The following is an 18833-nucleotide window of genomic DNA, read 5'->3' as shown; positions in this document are numbered from 1 at the left end:
AACTGCATCTTCCAGAAGTCCTGGCCAGCACAGCTAGTGGTGAAGGTTTCTGGGGAGTTTTAGTCCAAGAACCTCTGGGGACCCAAGGTTGGGAACCACTGGCCTAGATCCTTGAATGCATGTGGTCACTTTACTTGAGAGGGACTTGACAGGAAATCACAGTGACAACAGTCAGAAGAGACATTGAGGCTTTATCTAATCCAGCAGGTCCCAACTTCTGTATTCTCCATGTGCACTGGTTTCACAAGTGAGCTGTTTTACGGGGGGAGGGCATTCTAGCTGAAAAAAAGCAGGATCTAAAATTGTATTAACAAGGACTTTCTTGTCCCTTGATGCTTCCTACAGAGGATGAAACAAGAATGCCCGGGGGGATGTGTAGGAGTCCAAATCTTCTTTGGGAAACAGCTTCTGCACGGCCAAATCAGGTATGGGCATGATAGCTTTTTTCCAAATAACAGCAAAGGATTATCTGGATACCATGATCTGCATCACATTTCTTGAGGTCTGAAGCAACCTGTCTTCCCCCCCTCCCCTCTCTTCTATTCACTCATTTCTTAACAAGGTTCCTGAATGCCCAGAAGCTCCATTAGAATCATAGAATAACAGACTTGGAAGGGGCTTCTAAGGCCATCCAGTCCAACCCCCTCCTAAGGCAGGAATCCAAAGCAAAGCAGATTTTACGGTTGGTGGTCCAGTTTTCTGTTCAATTCCTCCAGCATTGGCGTGATCACCACGTTGTGATGTGATTTGCTCCATTGTTCGACTTCTCTAACAATTAAGATGTTTTTCCTGATATCCTAAATCTGGTATGATGTAGCTTGAGCCCATTATGACGTGTCTTGCACTCTGGGATGGTCGAGAACAGATGGTGCTCTCCTCTGTATAACTATCTTTCAAATATTTATAGAGTGTAATCATATCACCCCTCAGTCCTCTTTTCTCAAGGCTGAACATGCCCAATTCTTTCAGTCGTTCCTCAGAGGGCTTGCTTTCCAATCTCTTAATCATTTTTCTTGCCCTCCTCTGTATTTGCAGTGGTGCCCTGCATGACGATGATAATCCGTTCCGTGAAAATAGCTGTTTAGCGAAATCATCGTCTTGCGAAAACCCTTTCCCCATTGGAATGCATTGAAACCCGTTTAATGCATTCCAATGGGGAAAAAGCGCTGTTGTTTTGCGAAAATCGCCCACAGGGCAGCCATTTTGCGAAGCGCTGATCAGCTGTAAAAATGGCTGTCCTGCGAAGCATGGGTCCCGAAAACATAGGGAAGCCATTTTGCGAAGCCGCCGATCAGCTGTAAAAACCGTCGTCTTGCGAAAAAACAGTCCGCGAAGCACAGACCAAATCATCGTCAAGCGAAAATCGCCCATTGGAATCACTGTTTTGCGAATCGCTATAGCGATCTCAAAACGTCATCGTCGTGCGGATTCGTCATTTTATGAGGTTGTCGTCTAGCGAGGTACCACTATACTCCAGTTTGTCTACTTCCTTCTTAAAGTGTGGGGGTCCATAACTGGTGTCCAGTACTCTCGATGAGGCCTAACTCGTGCTGAATTAAATGTTCTGTGATATCAACTGAGAGGGTAATTTTGACTGATGGGTGCTCAGAATATGACCCATTCTGTTATTGGTGGTGAGGCAGATGCTTTCTTCTTTTCTAGGATCTGGTGAGCTTCGAGGAGGTGGCTGTGTATTTCACCGAGGAGGAGTGGGCCCTGGTGGATCCGGACCAAAGAGCCTTGTACGGTGAAGTCATGGAGGAGAACCTGGAAACCTTTGTCTTTCTGGGTGAGAACCTCCTTCCTCACTTTGGTTGATAAGATCCCATGTGTTTCTTTAAGAAAAAAACAAAGAAAAAGCACACACAGAAGTATTTGCTTTTCTGACTTCTTACGAGGTTCTTCCACTTTTCGTGTACTTCTTTGGGCCACGCTCTTGGGTTTCAATCCTTTTTCAAAGGAGCCAGGAGGCAACATGCAAGCCATAGGCCACGTCCAGCCTTCAGAGGGCCCAAACCACTGGATAGCTTGAGGATTTAGGCCTCTGGCTGTGGAGCCAGAGTTTGGGAGTTCGATTCCGCACTTGTGCATTCTTGACTCAGTGATTCACAGGATTCCTCCCAGCTCTCTGCAGTTCTGGTGTTGTTGTTCTTGTTGCTGCTGCTGCTATTGTTGTTAAGTATGGCCCCCAGCACCACTGCCCCATGGATTGTTAATTAAAAAACAAATTAGGCTCAAAGGCTTATAGTGCCCTCTAGTGGGCTTCAGGGCAATATCATGCGTTGGGACCGCCTCCAAGGGACACCCATAAATTCTCAACATTAAAACAAGGGCTTTGTCCTCTGAAGTACATCTCTCAGGGCCTGATTTAAACGGTCTCTCTCTCTTTTTTTAAAAAAGCAATAACAACAAAACCCACAGTGTGGTTTAAAACAAATTAAGGGTTGAGGATAATGGGAGCAGGATCTCTGGTGGATAAATGATCCCCTGCTTTTATTTCCGGTTGTGTGGAATTCATGTAAAATGAGACAAAATCATACCTTAAATTGTAGCAGGAGCATTAAAGTTAGCTGTTATCTGTGGTGGTCTGTGATGACAATCCTTCTGTGCCAGTGGAGCTGTGGAACAGGATACTGGCTACTATTTGTGACTGATTATATTTTAAAGCCTTTTTTAATAAACCAATTATCTTGTAAGCTGCTTTGGTTCCTAGTTCTGAAAGAAAGGCAGTATATATAATAGTGAGATAGAGAGATCACCAGTTTGCTGGGGTATCTTAAGCTATAAGTCCAGGTCCTGCAGGAAAGCATGATGTCTAAATGGACAAATTTAAAAATGTGTGTTCTGTTCGGCACTGGTTAGCCCTCATCTTGAGCATTGTGTCCAGTTTGGGACACTGCACTTTGAGAAGGATGCCAGCAAACTGGAGCAAGTTCAGAGGGCAGCCAGGATGATGATCAGGGGGCTGGAAACTAAGCCCTAGGAGGAAAGACTGAAAGCATGTTTAGCTTGGAAAAAAGAAGACTGAGGGGAGACAGGATAGCCCTTTTCAAATACTTGAAAGGGTATCAAACAGAGGAAAAGCAAGATCTGTTCTCGATCATCACTGAGTGCAGGACACACAACAATGGGCTCAAGTTACAGGAAGCCAGATTTAGGCTGAATATCAGGAAAAACTTCTTAACTGTTAGAGCAGTACGGCAGTGGAACTCATGACCTCAGGAGGTGGTGAGCCCTCCAACGCTGGAGGCTTTCAAGAGAAAATTGGGCCACCCTCTGTCAGATTTGCTTTGATTTGGATTCCTGCCTTCAGCAGGAGATTGGACTCCATGGCCTTCTTAGGCCCCTTCCGACCCTATTAGTGTAACATTCAGTTTAATTGCCATCGTCTTAATTACACTTTGTTCTTTGCTTATTTTCAGATGACGTGAAGCAGACGGGACAACACAGTGGGACCTCGCCCAAAAAAGTCGAGGCAGGGGTAACAAAGCATTTTTCCAATCCAAACAGAGGAGGAAGGAAAAAGAGAAGCGAGGGAGAGGAATGGAGGAATAAATCTGTCTCATCTCTGCCCAGCGGCATCTGTAAACAAAACCGACGAGTAGAAAACGCAGACCTCGAGGGTCTTCCGAGAATCGCCGAGGAAGGGAGACCCAGTCAGAGTCCAGGATTTGTGAGAGGCAACACCCCGAGCAACATCTTAGGGGAGCCTCTGACACTCCGTGCTGAGGGAAAAGGCTTTAGGTCCTCGGAGTGTGAAAGGAACTCGGATTGGTGTGTGAATTTTACGGGACATCAGCCCGCTCAGCCTGGCGAGAAGCACTTCCGATGCTTACGGTGCGGGAAAGGCTTCAGTCACAGCTCACACTTCAAAGTTCACCAACAGGTCCACACCGGGGAGAAGCCGTTTAAATGCGAGGAGTGTGGCAAAACGTTCCGGCAGAAGTCCAACCTTCGAGTCCACCAAAGGTCGCACACGGGAGAGAAACCCTTCCAGTGCTCAGGCTGCCGTAAAACCTTCAGCCAGAGCTCGCACGTGAAATTGCACGAACAGATTCACTCGGGGGAGAAGCCCTATTCGTGCGACGCGTGCGGGAAGAGCTTCCGGCGCAGCGAGCACCTTCGCGTCCACCTGAGGATGCACACGGGAGAGAAACCTTACCAGTGTCCTGAGTGCGGGAAAAGCTTCACCCACAGCTCCAACCTGACTAGGCACAAACAGGTTCACAGGGGGGAAGGCGCCCTGAATGCAAATCCGTCGTTGGCTTACATCAAAATGCCCTTACAGGAAACGGACCCCGTAGATTCCCATAATGTAGCACGAGTCTTGATTGTTTGATTTCTTTAATTAGTCAAGGAAGATCTACTTCGCACATAGTTGGCTTAGTGGAATACGGAACCAAAAAGATCCACCCATGGCTGACAACCTGATCAGTTTTTTCAAAATCACTGGATGAATTCACGGAGATTAGAGCGGTTGAGAGCTACTAATCATCGTAGCTCTACAGTATATCGGTGGTCCTCTTGGGTGACTCAGGTGTTCTTGGACTGCAACTCCCAGAAACCCCGGCTAGCACAGCTGGGGGTTGAAGGCATCTGGGAATTGCAGTCCGGAGAGTCAAAGAGTACGGAGGAGAGCCCAATGGAGAGGGTATGAAATAGCGGAGTGCTCTCTCTCTTACCCCTTGGAACTACCAGGACCTTGAAATCCTTAGCACATCCTCTTTGAGGCTTGGCGACAGCTTGTGTGGATCATGTGCAGGATAGAGGCTGGTCATGTGTGGGAGCTTACATTTTGGGTACCTATAAGGGATGAGTCTTCCAGAGATTTCCCTCCCCCCGGTGCTTTCCCAAATCGGCCTCAGTTTGGACCAACGTGGGGCAAGGGGAAGGTCTCCTCCCTCCAAAATCATCACCATTCTTCCCAATCTACTTTGCCTTCTTCTTTAAAAAAAAGTGCTTTGAGCATTTTGTCATGTCAAGGTCCTTTTAAACCAAGGGAGTAACGCCAGTAAAAAAAACGAGCACCTTCCTATTTCAAATCTACACCCAAAGAAGTCTGTTTCTCTGGCCCTTGCATGGCGAGTTAAAAGAGCAAAATGACACTCACCACCATTTAAGCGACAACAGACTCCAAATTGCAGATCAGGTACTGCCGGCACCTTGACCAAGGACCTTAATGCACCCAGGTTCCTGGGAAGGGTAGCTAGAAACTACAGCAGCAAAAGAATTGAATTCCAGTGCTTTCTGCTGTCCCTCAAAGGAATGAGCCATGACTAGGTTTGACCAGTTTCCTCAATCCAAAAGTCTTAAAAGGCCAGACTTTCCCCCAGTGTTCTAAGTGTCATTTTTTCCCAGGCCAATCCCAGGGTGCAAGACAAATCGGGGCAATGATTTCCTTTTTTATTTTTTCCAGTCTTTTAATTCACACATAAAACATTATTAGATCTCCGAGGGGGTGTCCCGACGCCTCGGTGAAAAAAAGGAGAAAGCATATTTTGTTTGCAACCGTCCCTGTCCGAGTCGAGAGAAGCACCAGTTGCAGCGATGCCACCCGTGCCAAAACAATGTATGTCAAGACCAGAAATTGAAAGTATCAGTGAATAGGCTGTCCAGACTGTTATCAGTCAGCCAAGAGTAACGGACAGGTAAAAGAAAAGACAACTCCTCCCTCCAGCTTCTTAATACAACATAGCAAGGGGGAGAAAAAGTCTAAGAACTCTCATATGTTTCTTCTATCTTTCCATTGAGGGGCATCTCTTACCGATCACAGGGCCTTAAGAAGGGCTTTTCTGATTCATCTTCAGCCACTGACAAAGTTGTCGGCTCTTATCTACAGGACTTGGCTGAAACAAGCCCTGATCGGAAAGCGTAGTGCTTCAGAGCACATCCAAAGCCAGACCCTATGAAGACAGGGAGAGATGAAGGGTGAGTAGGAGAAAAGAAAGAAGCTGCCTAGATCTGGCTAAACCTCTTTTCATGGCCAACGCACCGCTGAAAATAAGGTTCTTCTTTTACCCGAGCGGGTAGGAAGGGATAACTGCAAATAGCACTAGGCCACTTGTAGACATAAATAATAGAAAGATTTGTTTGAGTTTAACACAGAGAAAAGAATGGCTTTTGTTAACTCAGAGAGGAAGGAACATTTTCAAGCAGAACGTCGGCAGCATTTCATGATGAAAATGATAACGGTCACAGAATCAAACCCAGTTCGTTCCGTACAGGGATTTTCCCCATGCGAAGCAGACTATGATTGTTTACTAAAACTGTTTGACTAATACAACCCCCAGCAAGCTGAATTAATTCTTTAAATGGCAAAAATCGAGGCCTGTGAAACGAGCAACCTGCTTGAAAGATTATCTAGCACCCCTGAAAACTCTCCCCAGGGGTCGAAAAAGCCGCTTGGGGTTCGGTGGCTTTTAGTTCCATAGATGCCCCTAAAGTTTCCCATGTTCTGATTGGTTTCTTTACCTTCTTCCCCTCTTTGCTGACCACAACATGGTTCTCCGTTGGTGAATGACATGGCGGGGTCAAAACCTGTGGAAACGGTTCTCTTATTTGTTTTCAGGGTGTGGGTTGCCTTAGGGGCCATATTTCTGTATAAGCCACATGCCAGGCTCGTGGGGTAACAATTTTTCAAGAGGGTGTAAGCATCATGGATCCATCACCATATGGGCCCATTGATTTGGCCCAAAGAAGCTGTGTCAACACCATGAAGTCATTCTCGGCATCCCAGTTTCCATGCAGCTAAAATTTCCCATCCTATTTGGGGGGATAGGGCTCTATTTGAACGATCTTCTAGCCCCTTCTTCCGGCTTCTTCCCCTTTTGAGCTCCCCCCCCCCGTTCCTGACATATTTTCAGGATGGAGCCTTAAGTCGCACAACGCAAGAACACCTGGGTGGCCGGTGGTTGGAAACCACTTCTATGTGTTAGCTCCAGTATGGGAAGCATTAATTATGTGTTGTCAGGTCATTCCAACTTTGAATGACCCTTGGGTTTACTAGGTGTAGAATTGCTGAAAGGGGTTGAAACACTTCTGAATTAACTGCTTAGCCACATCTGTATGCAATTGTAATAAATAAATGGAATACTTTGACTTTTGGAGTTTATAGTTAAAGAAGTAAGCTGTGGATGCGTATCTGTTAACTGAATTAACATGACAGGGCTTCTAATGTTATGTCATTTCCTCCATTCTTTTGTTGTTGTTGAAATGCATAGGCAGTAACTCTCTAGAAATTGTTCCAGGCAGATAGATACTGGTTTGAGGAGGGGGAAAAGAAAACAAAACATCAGAGGGCTCTCCTGAAGAATCAGAATCGTCATAGGGTTGGAAAGGACCTTGAAGGTCTTCTAGAACAGTGGTTCTTAACCTTTGTTACTCAGATGTTTTTGAACTGCAACTCCCAGAAACCCCAGCCAGCGCAGTTGGTGGTGAAGGCTTCTGGGAGTTGCAGTCCAAAACTCCTGAGTAACGTAAGGTTAAGAACCAGTGTTCTAGAGCAGTGCTTCCCAACCGTGGGCCTCCAGATGTTCTTGGACTTCAACTCCCAGAAATCCCGGGCAGCAGAGGTGGTGGTGAAGGCTTCTGAAGGAGTTGTAGTTCCAAGAACATCTGGAGGCCCGAGGTTGAGGGCAATGGTTTTTAGTCCAAACCCCTGCCCAAGGAAGGGACGTGGTGGCGCTGTGGGCTAAACCGCAGAAGCCTGTGCTGCAGGGTCAGAAGACCAAGCAGTCGTAAGATCAAATCCACGTGACGGAGTGAGCGCCCGTTGCTTGTCCCAGCTCCCACCAACCTAGCGGTTCGAAAGCATGCAAATGCAAGTAGATAAATAGGGACCACCTCGGTGGGAAGGTAAACAGCGTTCCGTGTCTAAATCACACTGGCCATGTGACCATGGAAAGATTGTCTTCGGACAAACACTGGCTCTATGGCTTGAAGAGCAGGATGAGCGCCGCCCCCTAGAGTCGAACACGACTGGACAACAATTGTCAAGGGGAACCTTTACCTTTACCTTTACTTGTCCAAGGAAGGAGACCTCTTACCATCCCAGACCTCATACCATCCCGGACAGAGAGCTGTCCAATCTTTTTTTGAAAACCTCCAGCGATGGTGCCCCCCCATTATCAAAAACCTAGACTCAATAGACCATGAAAAACTTAGACTCAACATACTGCATCAGGTCTAAGTATACAGTAAGATATACTAGAGAAACTAAAAGAACAACCCACATATATTTGAAGACCTACAGAATATCAAAGGTCCCATTTTTGTTGTTGCTTAGTCATTAAGTCATGTCCGACTCTTCGTGACCCCATGGACCAGAGCACGCCTGGCCCTCCTATCTTCCACTGCCTCCCGGAGTTGGGTCAAATTCATGTTGGTGGCTTCGATGACACTGTCCAACCATCTCATCCTCTGTTGTCCCCTTCTCTTGCCTTCACACTTTCCCAACATCAGGGTCTTTTCCAAGGATATTTCTCTTCTCGTGAGATGGCCAAAGTATTGGAGCCTCAGCTTCAGGATCTGTCCTTCCAGTGAGCACTCAGGGTTGATTTCCTTTAGAACGGGTAGGTTTGATCTCTTTGCAATCCAGGGGACTCTCAAGAGTCTCCTCCAGCCCCATCTCTGTAATTCTGAGCTAAAGCTGACAAAAAATGCTCCTTCTGTTTATTGGTTCCCTGCCTCTGGCGTGTCTCGGGAAGATCCTTAGCTGTTTGTACTCTGCCCAGAGAGTACCTGTTCACTGTGGGATGGTATTAAAATGTGGAAAATATGATGGGATGGCTAAGGAATGGGCTGGGTGGGGAAGAGGCCTCCTTCCTCTCAGTTTAGTTTGAGAAGGGAAAATCTAAGGCAGCCCCAAGCAGTTGGGTGGGTAGGAAGGCTGTCGCGCAAGGAGAGAAATAGGAGGAGGAAGAAAAAGATCCGAGGGCCCCCCCACCCCCTGTATTTGGCTGGGGTGGTGGTGATTTTAGAAGTCTCTCGGAGCCTCATTGCTAATTGCAACTCAACTCAACTCTCCTTTTATCGCCTCCAGCTTTACCGGGTCTCCTGGAAACTGAGCCAGCTGCCAAGAACTTCCCTAAGTATTCGCGAAGGCTTTCACGGCCGGGATCTAATGGTTGTTCTGGGTTTTTCAGGCTCTTTGGCCGTGTTCTGAAGGTTGTTCTTCCTAACGTTTCACCAGTCTCTGTGGCCGGCATCTTCAGAGGACAGCAAACTGTCCTCTGGTGTGTTCTGAGCACAGTTTGCTGTCCTCTGAAGATGCCGGCCACAGAGACTGGTGAAACGTTAGGAAGAACAACCTTCAGAACACGGCCAAAGAGCCTGAAAAACCCAGAACAACAAACTTTCCTAAGATTTGCAAGGAGATCTGGGGCCTGTGCCTCAGGCATAGAGGTAGAGATGAAATCTGTTTTGAAAGGGGAAAAATGGGACAGGTTTTTAATATACAGTAGGACTGTGGTAGGACCAAGGTATCCGAAGGGCATTCCTTCCAAGTCCAGCCGTGGATGCCAAAATACGCAGATCATAGAATCGTTGTAGGGTTAGAAGGGACCTTGGAGGTCTTCTAGTCTAGCCCTCTGAGGAGTTTCCTCTCATTGGTTCCTGTCCTATCCTCAGGCGCAATGGAGAATAAATCAATGCCCTCTTCCCTGTGGCAACCCTTCAGATATTGGAAGACTGGTCTCAGGTTTCATGTCAGTCTCCTCTTCGTTAAGCTAAACAGACCTAGTTCTTTTAATCGTTATTCATAGAATTTAGCCTCCAGTCCCCTTATCATCTTTGTTGCTCTTCTCTGCAACCCTCACAGATATATTGAATACCGTATAGTGCAGACCTGGGCAAAGTGCGGCCCAAGGGCCACATACGGTCTGCGAGCTGTTCCTGTCCGGCCCGCGGAGAGTTTTGAACATCAAAACCATTTATAACTTTTTGTCCTAAAGTTGATCAGTTGCTTATCTTTAACATACTGCAAAAAACTTCTTTAGTATTTGTGAAGATTAACAAGTTTAAAATAAAAACAATCATAACATTGCTGTTTCATTTTATTGTTAAGTAAAGTTGATTCGAGCCCCCGAACACAGTTCTGGACACCTTGGTAGCCTGCATATCAAATTGCTCCAATTCTCACTGGAATCGGAGGTCACTTGATCTCCTCCATCAATTAGTCCGCCCTCTGCTGCCTACTTTTTAAAAATGTGTTTTGGCAAGTGAAAGAGCGCTGGTTTGATAGGAGAACTTGTGGATCAGCAGTGCTTATGTAATGTAGTGGCTATGTTGGAAACATAGCAGTCCCCTGGACTGCAAGGAGATCAAACCTATCCATTTTGAAGGAAATCAACCCTGAGTTCTCACTGGAAGGACAGATGCTGAAGCTGAAGCTCCAATACTTTGGCCACCTCATGAGAAGAGAAGACTCCCTGGAAAATACCCTGATGTTGGGAAAGTGTGAAGGCAAGTGGAAAAGGGGACGGCAGAGGACGGGATGGTTGGACAGTGTCATTGAAGCAACCAAGATGAATTTGACACAACTCCGGGAGGCGGTGGAAGATAGGAGGGCCTGGCGTGCTCTGGTCCATGGGGTCTTGAAGAGTCGGACATAACGACTAAACAACAACAATGTTGGAAACGCACAAGAGGTCCTTACTTGAGGATGTCCCTGGTGTTTTGAGATGCTCTTCACTGAGGCCCTGAAATTCTGCATAAGCAGCTGAATTTTACACTTGATACATACAGGGGCATGCATGTCCCATACGAAAATCCTGTTGAGTCACCCAGCCGTGATTTCTGAACTTAAAAGCCATTCTAGCTATGGGGCTTCTGTATTATTTTTTTTGGACGACCACACCTAGAGATCTCCAGGAATCACTTTATCCAGATTCCTGGGGCTGTGTTTTCTCTGTGGCATTCAGCTCTGCTCTCACCTGTCCATCACAGCTGGGCAGGGGAACCTCAGCCAATGAGAGGACGGAGGGTGGTGCAGAGGTGGGAGGAGCTGGGTTATATAAGGTGTGTGTGATGTGTGAGAGGAGGAGTTTGGAAGATGAGTGATTAGAGAGATTGATAGAGAGTGAGAAAGAGCCTGTCAGTGAGGGTTAAGTCTGTGTGAGCTAGTGTCTTATAAACAGCGATTGACAACTTGATTTTATACCTGTGATTTACTCCTTTTATTTTGTGTAATCAATAAACACTTTATTTGTTTTGAAAGAAACACTTGTCCTTGTGATTTAAAGGATAGGTTGGTGGCAGCAGTTTTGGTGAGAGGTAGTGAGCACTCTTAGAGGCCTGGATTGGTAGAGGCTTGAGAGCGGCCTGCTACATTCTCCATTATCGCTATGTAGGATTATAGCCTTCCCTCACAAACCTTTCCACTCTTAGGGCCCCTAGGATGGCAAACGTGCTTAACAGGAGAGTGGTGCTAAAATCTGTTGGTGTGAGCCTGTGTGGTTATTGGTTACAGTGTTTGGCTAGGTCTCAGAAATCAGGGTTTCAACCCCACACTGTGGAAACTCACAGGTGAGGCCTGGTACTGTGGAAACAGTCCTTCAGTATCTCACAAATCATGAAATTCCCTACTAGGTTCCCATAACACAAATGTAACTAGATGCACAAAGCTTTGTTACTTGTTCTCTAGGTGGCCCCAACTTTCTTCATGCTTATCCAGCCAGTATCTCTATTTTGCTAATCCAGCCTGATTATTCAAAGAGACCTCGTTCCAGCATTTATTTCAGTTTCGAGGGAACTTTCATAAAATGGTGATGTTAAAATCATGTTAAAAACAACCCAGTAAAATACATAGTTCAAAGAACAGTCAAAGAACAACAGGACACGAGGCAAGGAGTTCCACATATCAGATCTTGCTTGTTGAGTTATTAAGACTTAGTGTCTTAAAAAGCAATTAGGAATGGGGTCTTTGTGAATCTTTCAGAGGAAGAGATGATGTTTATGTACATTCATTTCTGTTCTCTAACATCTGAGCTCCAAATGAACCTTTTCCCACACTCTGCACATTTAAACACGCATTTTTTGTGTTTTTTCCCCACATGATATTTAAAAGCTGAATTTCTTCTGAACGTTTCCCCACATTCTTCGCACTGACAGGGTTTCTCCCCTGAATGACGGCGCTGATGGACTTCAAAAGCTGAGGAATCAATGAAACGTCTCCCACATTCTTGGCAGGCATAGGGTCATCCCCCCACCCCACCCCCGAGTGAACACGTTGATGTAGTAAGAGGTTTGGCCTCCTGTTGAACATTTCCTCACATTCTTCACACTTATAGGGTTTCTCTCCTGTATGAATCCGAAGATGTAATCTAAGGTCAGAAAGTCTACTTGAAGGCCTTTCCACATTCATCACATTTGTAGGTTTTCTTCCCCCTTGTGTGTTCTTTGATGGATCTTACGTTCTGAGCTTCTGTTGAAACCCATGCCGCATTCCATGCATTTATAGGGTTTCCTCTTCTGAGTGGGTGGGTTGTTTGTTGTGAATATTTCGATGTTCTCTGAAGGCCGACCGAGTTGTAAAGCTTTCCCCACATTCTTCACAGAGGTAGTGCTTTCCCTTTGAATGACGGCACCGATGTTGTTTAATACTTGAGAGATACCTGAAACACTTCCCACAGTCTTCGCACGTGTAGGGTTTTTCCCCTGAATGAACCCGTTGATGAGCCGCTAGGGTTGAGCGGTAGCCAAACTTTTTCCCACATTCTTTACACTCCAAAGGTTTTTCCCCTGAGTGACTTCGCTGATGCACTGTGAGGTGTGAGTGCTGGCTAAACCTCCTCCCACATTCTTGGCACTCGTGAGGTTTCTCTCCTGAATGAGAGCGCTGGTGTATTGTAAGATGTGAGGGATACCTGAAACACCTCCCACAGTCTTCGCACCTGTAGGGTTTTTCTCCTGAATGAACCCGTTGATGTACTGCTAGGGCTGAGGGGTAGCCAAACTTTTCCCCACATTTTTTGCACTTCCAGGTTTTCTCCCCTGAATGAGAATGTTGATGTACTTTTAAATTTTGGGGGTCACTGAAACATTCCCCACATTCCTTGCATGTGTAAGGTTTTTCTCCTGAGTGAATTCGTCGGTGTACCGTAAGGAGCGAACGTTGGTTGAACTTCTCCCCACATTCTCGGCACTGAAAGAGTTTCTCTCTTGAATGAGACCTCTGATGTCTTGTAAAACCCGAGAGATACCTGAAATGTTTTCCACATTCTTTGCATGCATAAGGTTTTACTCCTGAGTGAATGCGTTGATGGACTGTGAGGTATGAGCAGCGGGCGAACTTCTTCCCACATTCTTTGCACTCAAAGCGTTTATCCCCTGCGTGTTCTCCTTCATGTCTGCGAAGTTCTGAAGTTTCCTTGAAGCTCATGCCACATTCTGCGCATTTATAGGTTTTCTCTTCTGAGTGGACGGGTTGTTTGGTGTGAACCTTTTGATGTTCTCTGAAGGCCGACCGAGTTGTAAAGCTTTCCCGACATTCTTCACAGTGGTAACGCTTTCTCTTTGAAGGATAGCATTGGTGTTGTTTAATACCTGAGCTAAACCTGAAACGCTTTCCACAGTCTTTGCACGTGTAGGGTTTTTCCCCTGAATGAATTCGTTGATGTGCTGCCAAGTTTGAGCGGTAGCTGAATTTTTCCCCACACTCTTTGCACATATAGGGCTTCACCCCGGAGTGAACGTGTTGGTGTACTGCGAGGCTGGTCTGGTGGCTGAACTTTTTCCCACATTCTTGGCACTGATGAGGTTTCTCTCCTGAATGAGAACGCTGATGTGCTCTAAAACTGGAGAGATGCTTAAAACGTTTCCCGCAGCGTTTGCAAGCATAGGGGTTTTCTTCTGAATGACTTCGTTGATGTACTGTGAGGTTTGAGCTTTGACTGAAGTTCTTCCCACATTCTTTGCATTTGTAGGGTTTTTCTCCTGAGTGAACTCGCTGATGGACTGTGAGTTGTGAAATATACCTGAACTTTTTCCCACATTCTTTGCACTCCAAGGGTTTCTCCCCTGTGTGTGTTCTTGGAGGCATCTGGAGGTCTGAACTTCCCTTGAGGCTCCTGCCACCTTCTAGCCCTTTATAGGGTTTCCTCTTCTTCTGCACTTGTTGAGGTACTTTAAGAGCTGAATCAACTCTGAAACATTTCTCAGCCCCTATGTATTCATCACATTTCTCTCCAGTGTCAAATCTTGTGTATTCTGTGCTCTGTCTGGCAGACTTTCCATACTCCAGGCATTGATACTGTTTTTCCCCTGCGTAGCCTGCTGGACCTTTCATGGGGCTTTCCCTCAGAGAGCTGTTTTGTCCAAACTCTGAGCATTGGAGAACACTGAGGTTCATTGTCCTTCCTACTTCTTCTTCAGAGCCAACACCGCTCAAATATTGGTGAGATTTCTCTGTCCTCTCCTCAGATTGACTTTTCTCCTGCCTCTGGGATCCATCTTCTCCACACTGGTTCTCCTCTTCCATTCTGTCTGGTGATCTCCTGTGGAGCCTTCCTTCATTCTCCTGTACATCATCTGTTGGAACAAGGAAACAGTTCACAATGAGTTGAGGATCGGGCCATTTAAAAAGGAAAATTCTTCTAGGTAAAGGTAAAGGTTCCCCTTGACATTTAGTCAGTCGTGTCCGACTCTAGGGAGCGGTGCTCATCCCTGTTTCCAAGCTGTAAAGCCAGCGTTTGTCCGAAGACAGTTTCCGTGGTCACGTGGCCAGCATGACTTAGAGACGGAATGCCTTTAACTTCCCACCAAGGTGGTGCCTATTTATCTACTTGCATTCACATGCTTTCGAACTGCTAGGTTGGCGAGGAGCTGGGACAAAGCGAGGGGAGCTCATTCTGTCGCATGTATTCGATCTTACGACTGCTGGTCTTCTGACCCTGCAGCACAGAGGCTTCTGCAGTTTAACCCACAGTGCCGCCATGTCCCTATTCTAGACAATTACATTTCATCCTGCCTTCCCTTCTGTCTTCCGAAGACAGTATATTTCTTTGATTATTAACCTGGTTTTCAACCTACTTCATATCCAGAGGTCAGAATGTTTTAGAGCAATCAATTTTCTAGTCTCATTCCTAAAATATTTAGGTGAAAGTAAAAAAAAAGTAGTCTAAGAGCTAATAAATACAGTCGTGACCCGCTTTACGATTACTCCGCATTACGATGAATTGAGCGATCAATTTTTAAGTCTCATTCCGAAAGTGTTTAGGTGAAAGTAAAAAAAAGTAGTTTAAGAGCTAATAAATACAGTCGTGCCCCACTTTACGATTACCCCGCATTACGATGAATACGCTTCACGACAACATTTTTGTGATTTTTTTTAACAGCTGATAGGCGGTTTCAAAATGGCCGCTGGGTAATTAAAATGGCTCCCTACTGTGTTTAGGGACGCATTCCTCGCTATACAGGCACAAAAAATGGCCGCCGTATGGAGGATCTTCGCTGGATGGTGAGTTTGTAGCCCATTGGAACGCATTAAGCGGTTTTCAACGCATTTCAAAGGGCTTTTTATTTTCGCTTTACGACATTTTCGCTTAACAGCGATTTTCCCGGAACGGATTATCACCGTTAAGCGAGGCACCAGTGTAAAGAGTAAAAGGTTTCCTTTGAGATTAGCTTCTGTGGACTGGAAAACCTCGACGATAGATATATGCCTTAGTCAGCATATATTTATTAACAATTATGGGAGGACCATGAAAAATGTACAAATGGCAAATGGTGCCACCAAGAATATAAGTCATTGTCTTAAAACTGTCATTGGCTGCAGAGGCTCAGTGAGTTGGTTACTTGTGGAGCCAGGAGCTTGATTCCCCACCGTGCTTCCCGGAAGAGCCAGGCTCTGAAGCTCTTGGCAAGCTCCATGGTCCTGGAGTGGCCATCAAAGAAGGAAAGGGTAAACTACTGTACTTCAGAATTCTATCTATGCAAATTGTTTTGGGAAGGGTCTTTCTAAGTCATATTTGACTTGACAGCATACGAAAATATAAATACAAGGTGTGCGACTGGAAGTAACCATCTTATATACCTTGCTTGTGAAGGATTAAAAGTTAGAAAGTCCAGGGATGAAGGGATGAGAAAAAACATTCAGCCCAAAGAAAGCTAATTTGTATGTGGTCCTTTCACACACACCCAGCTCCTCTGTTTGTTTTCCCCAATAGACAGATTTGCCTTTGGGCATGACTGTTCCTTTTCTCCCTAATTATGCTGCCACCAGAGGATTTCTTCCTCAATTACCAATTATGAACACAGAATATAACAAATATAACAATGTTTATTTAAAGATTAATATGTGAAACACATAAAGAAAATCATGGATGGTATTGCAGTTGCAATTCATTAAATTTCTTTTGCTTTACACATATGTTGGTTTGTTTATATTCATTTTCAAGAACGGTGTAACTGTTAGTTCTTATAACTTTCACTTCTTTCAGTTCTCTCATACATTAACTTTCCCAGTGTTCTCTTTTAAATCCTGTCTTCCCTGTCTATTTATCCCTCTATATATCCCCTATATACAGTGGTGCCTTGTATAATGAGTGCCCCATTTAATGACGAATTCGCATAGCGATGGCATTTTTGCGATCGCATACCGATGTTGCCTATGGGGAAAAATCACTTTGTGATGTTTTCCCCATAGGCACCATTTTCCCCCAGCTGAGCGGTGGGAGCCTCCGAAGGAGCCGTGGCGGCTGCCGAAGAGTCGACCATGCCTCCCACACACACACACACACGGCTCGGATCAGAGCCGCGGGGGGAGGGTGGTGGGATCCGGATGCCTTTCAGGCATCCCGGGCTTGGATCCCACCCATTGCCGGTTACCCAAGCCATGGGTAACCGGCGGCGGGTGGGATCCAAGCCCGGGATGCCTGAAAGGCATCCGGATCACCCTTCCCTCCCACCCTCCCCTCGCGGCTTGGATCCAACCCACAGCGGCAACTCCCAGCCATGTCCGATCTCCCCCACCACCATCGGGAGCAGTGGGAGAAGCTGCCCGGTGTGCGGGGGGAGATCGGATCAGCTTCTGCCTTTCTTCGGAGCAGCCCAGCTGCTCCCAAAGGGCTGCCCCGACTGTGCTTTCAGCAGTGGAGGAGGTGCCCTGTGGAGGAGAAAGGCCAGATCGGCTCCTGCCTTCTCCTCCACCGGGCACCTCCTCCACTGCTGCAAGCACAGTTGGGGCAGCCCTTTGGGAGAAGCCGGGTGGTGGGGGAGAAGGCAGGAGCCGATGCCGTCTTCCCCCCCTCCCCCGAGGCTTCTCCCAAAGGGCTGCGCCTGATAGTGGGGGAGAAAACTGGATAATCCGTTCCTATTGGAACGTATTATCCAGTTTTCAATGCATCTCTATGGGAAAATGCGTTTCACTTAATGATGTTTTCCCATAGCGATGTTTTTTTTTGGAACCAATTAACCTCGCTATGCGAGGCACCACTGTATTCTGCTCTCTAACTCTTCCCCCGTCCTAACTTGTCATAACTGTCCACTCTAACTGATTCCAACTGTCCTCTTTTTTCTTCTTCTCCCTCTTGGTTCCGCCCTCCTGTCCTATCATTGGCTCCCACATCAGGGTTCTAACGTGATGGATAGGTGTGACATTTGGCCTGTCCGTCACAGGTCCATTATCAATTCAGTTCCCCATTGTGCCTTGTGTGAGCAGAGCCAGCCTGGGTGGCCTTGGGCAAGCTGTGCAGTCCCAGGGCTCCCCCCAGAAGAAGGGAATGAGAAACCATGTCTGAGTACTCTCTCCCTAGGAAGCCCGGAAAAAGGGTCGCCGTCAGTCAGAACCGACTTGATGACACATGATTATAGTGGTGCCTCGCATAGCGACGATAATCCGTACAGCAAAAATCGCTGCTAAGTGGTTTCGTCGCTATGCAATTTAAAAAAGCCCATAGAAACGCATTAAAACCTGTTTAATGCATTCCTATGGGCAAAAAACTGACCTTAAAGCGAAGATCCTCCATACAGCGGCCAGGAAGCGAGGAATCCGTCCCGGAAAACAGCGGGTGGCCATTTTTTAACCCAGCGGTCATTTTGGAACCACTGATCAGCTGTTAAAAAATCATCGCTTTGCGATGATCGGTAAGCGAAACAAGGAACCGATCATCGCAAAGCCAAAAAAAAAAAACATTTAAAACATTGCAATGTGATCACTTTTGCAATCGCAAAATCTTTGTCGCTATGCGGTTTCGTTGCTAAATGGAGCGGCTGTTAAGCAAGGCATCACTGTATTTTATTATTAAAGCTGCCTAGCACACAATCCTCTGGAGCTAGCTGTCCAAAATAGGTCAGCATCTGGCATTTCTCCCCTTTCTTTAGATGCAAAAAAGAGAGAAAATACCCTGAAGGTTTGAAGAAGCCTCTGAGATTCCTGAAGGGAGAGGAGCCGTGTCCTCAGGATCCAACCAAGAGAGAAGCTTCAAAGCATAGGCAACTTCCGGCACGTGAAGCAGGCGGTCCTCTCTGTCTTCATCTTCCTGGCAGTCAGCTGCCCGTAGATTCCTCTCCTCACCCTCAAGAGGAGCCTCTCCTTCCATGGGTTTTGCTCAGAGTTCGCCCAACATGGGACACCTACAACACGCAGAACAGAATCTTTTTAAAGGGGCACTGTCCAACTACTTGGCCTAATCTTTGTGAAACAGTTCCATGCCCTTGAATAGAACAATCCAGTCCAACCACGTTAGGGTGCTGGGGAGAGCACCACTTCACCACACAGAAATCTCTATCCTTGCTCTGCTCCTAGCTCTGTGCACTATCCTTTCTGGCTTAACTTGGAGAAAAAAAGACCAATTAAGACATGGATGGCCTCGGTAAAGGAAGACACTATCTGCAGT

The 18833-nt window shown here is 46.4% G+C and overlaps 1 protein-coding gene and 1 non-coding gene across 2 annotated transcripts in view; one reads left to right on the top strand and one right to left on the bottom strand.

The window, feature by feature from the left end:
• Window positions 1-18833, top strand: part of LOC110069985 (uncharacterized) — a 48753-nt gene that overhangs the window by 5756 nt on the left and 24164 nt on the right. The window contains exons 4-6 of the transcript XR_013542621.1: window positions 346-425; window positions 1663-1789; window positions 3423-4222. This is a non-coding gene — a transcript (uncharacterized LOC110069985). The remainder of the gene's footprint in view (window positions 1-345; window positions 426-1662; window positions 1790-3422; window positions 4223-18833) is intronic.
• On the bottom strand, window positions 10481-18566 carry LOC144587453 (uncharacterized). The gene is made up of 2 exons (XM_078388104.1): window positions 18341-18566; window positions 10481-14526 (listed from the first exon to the last, which is right to left on the bottom strand). Exons 1-2 carry the CDS (start codon window positions 18534-18536, stop codon window positions 12452-12454), a joined length of 2271 nt encoding a protein of 756 aa, XP_078244230.1. The 5' UTR covers window positions 18537-18566; the 3' UTR covers window positions 10481-12451.

The sequence above is a fragment of the Pogona vitticeps genome, chromosome 2, assembly GCF_051106095.1.
Source record: "Pogona vitticeps strain Pit_001003342236 chromosome 2, PviZW2.1, whole genome shotgun sequence".
Classification (NCBI taxonomy): domain Eukaryota; kingdom Metazoa; phylum Chordata; class Lepidosauria; order Squamata; family Agamidae; genus Pogona; species Pogona vitticeps.
Note: the sequence above shows the minus strand (reverse complement) of the source record. Positions and strands in the feature narration are given on the sequence as shown.

Coding starts and splice junctions, on each gene's coding strand:
- LOC144587453 (XM_078388104.1), bottom strand. CDS start 18,536: ATGGAAGGAGAGGCTCCTCTTGAGGGTGAGGAGAGGAATCTACGGGCA. Junction 14,527..18,340: donor GGCTTCTTCAAACCTTCAGG/GTATTTTCTCTC, acceptor TTGTTCCAACAG/ATGATGTACAGGAGAATGAA.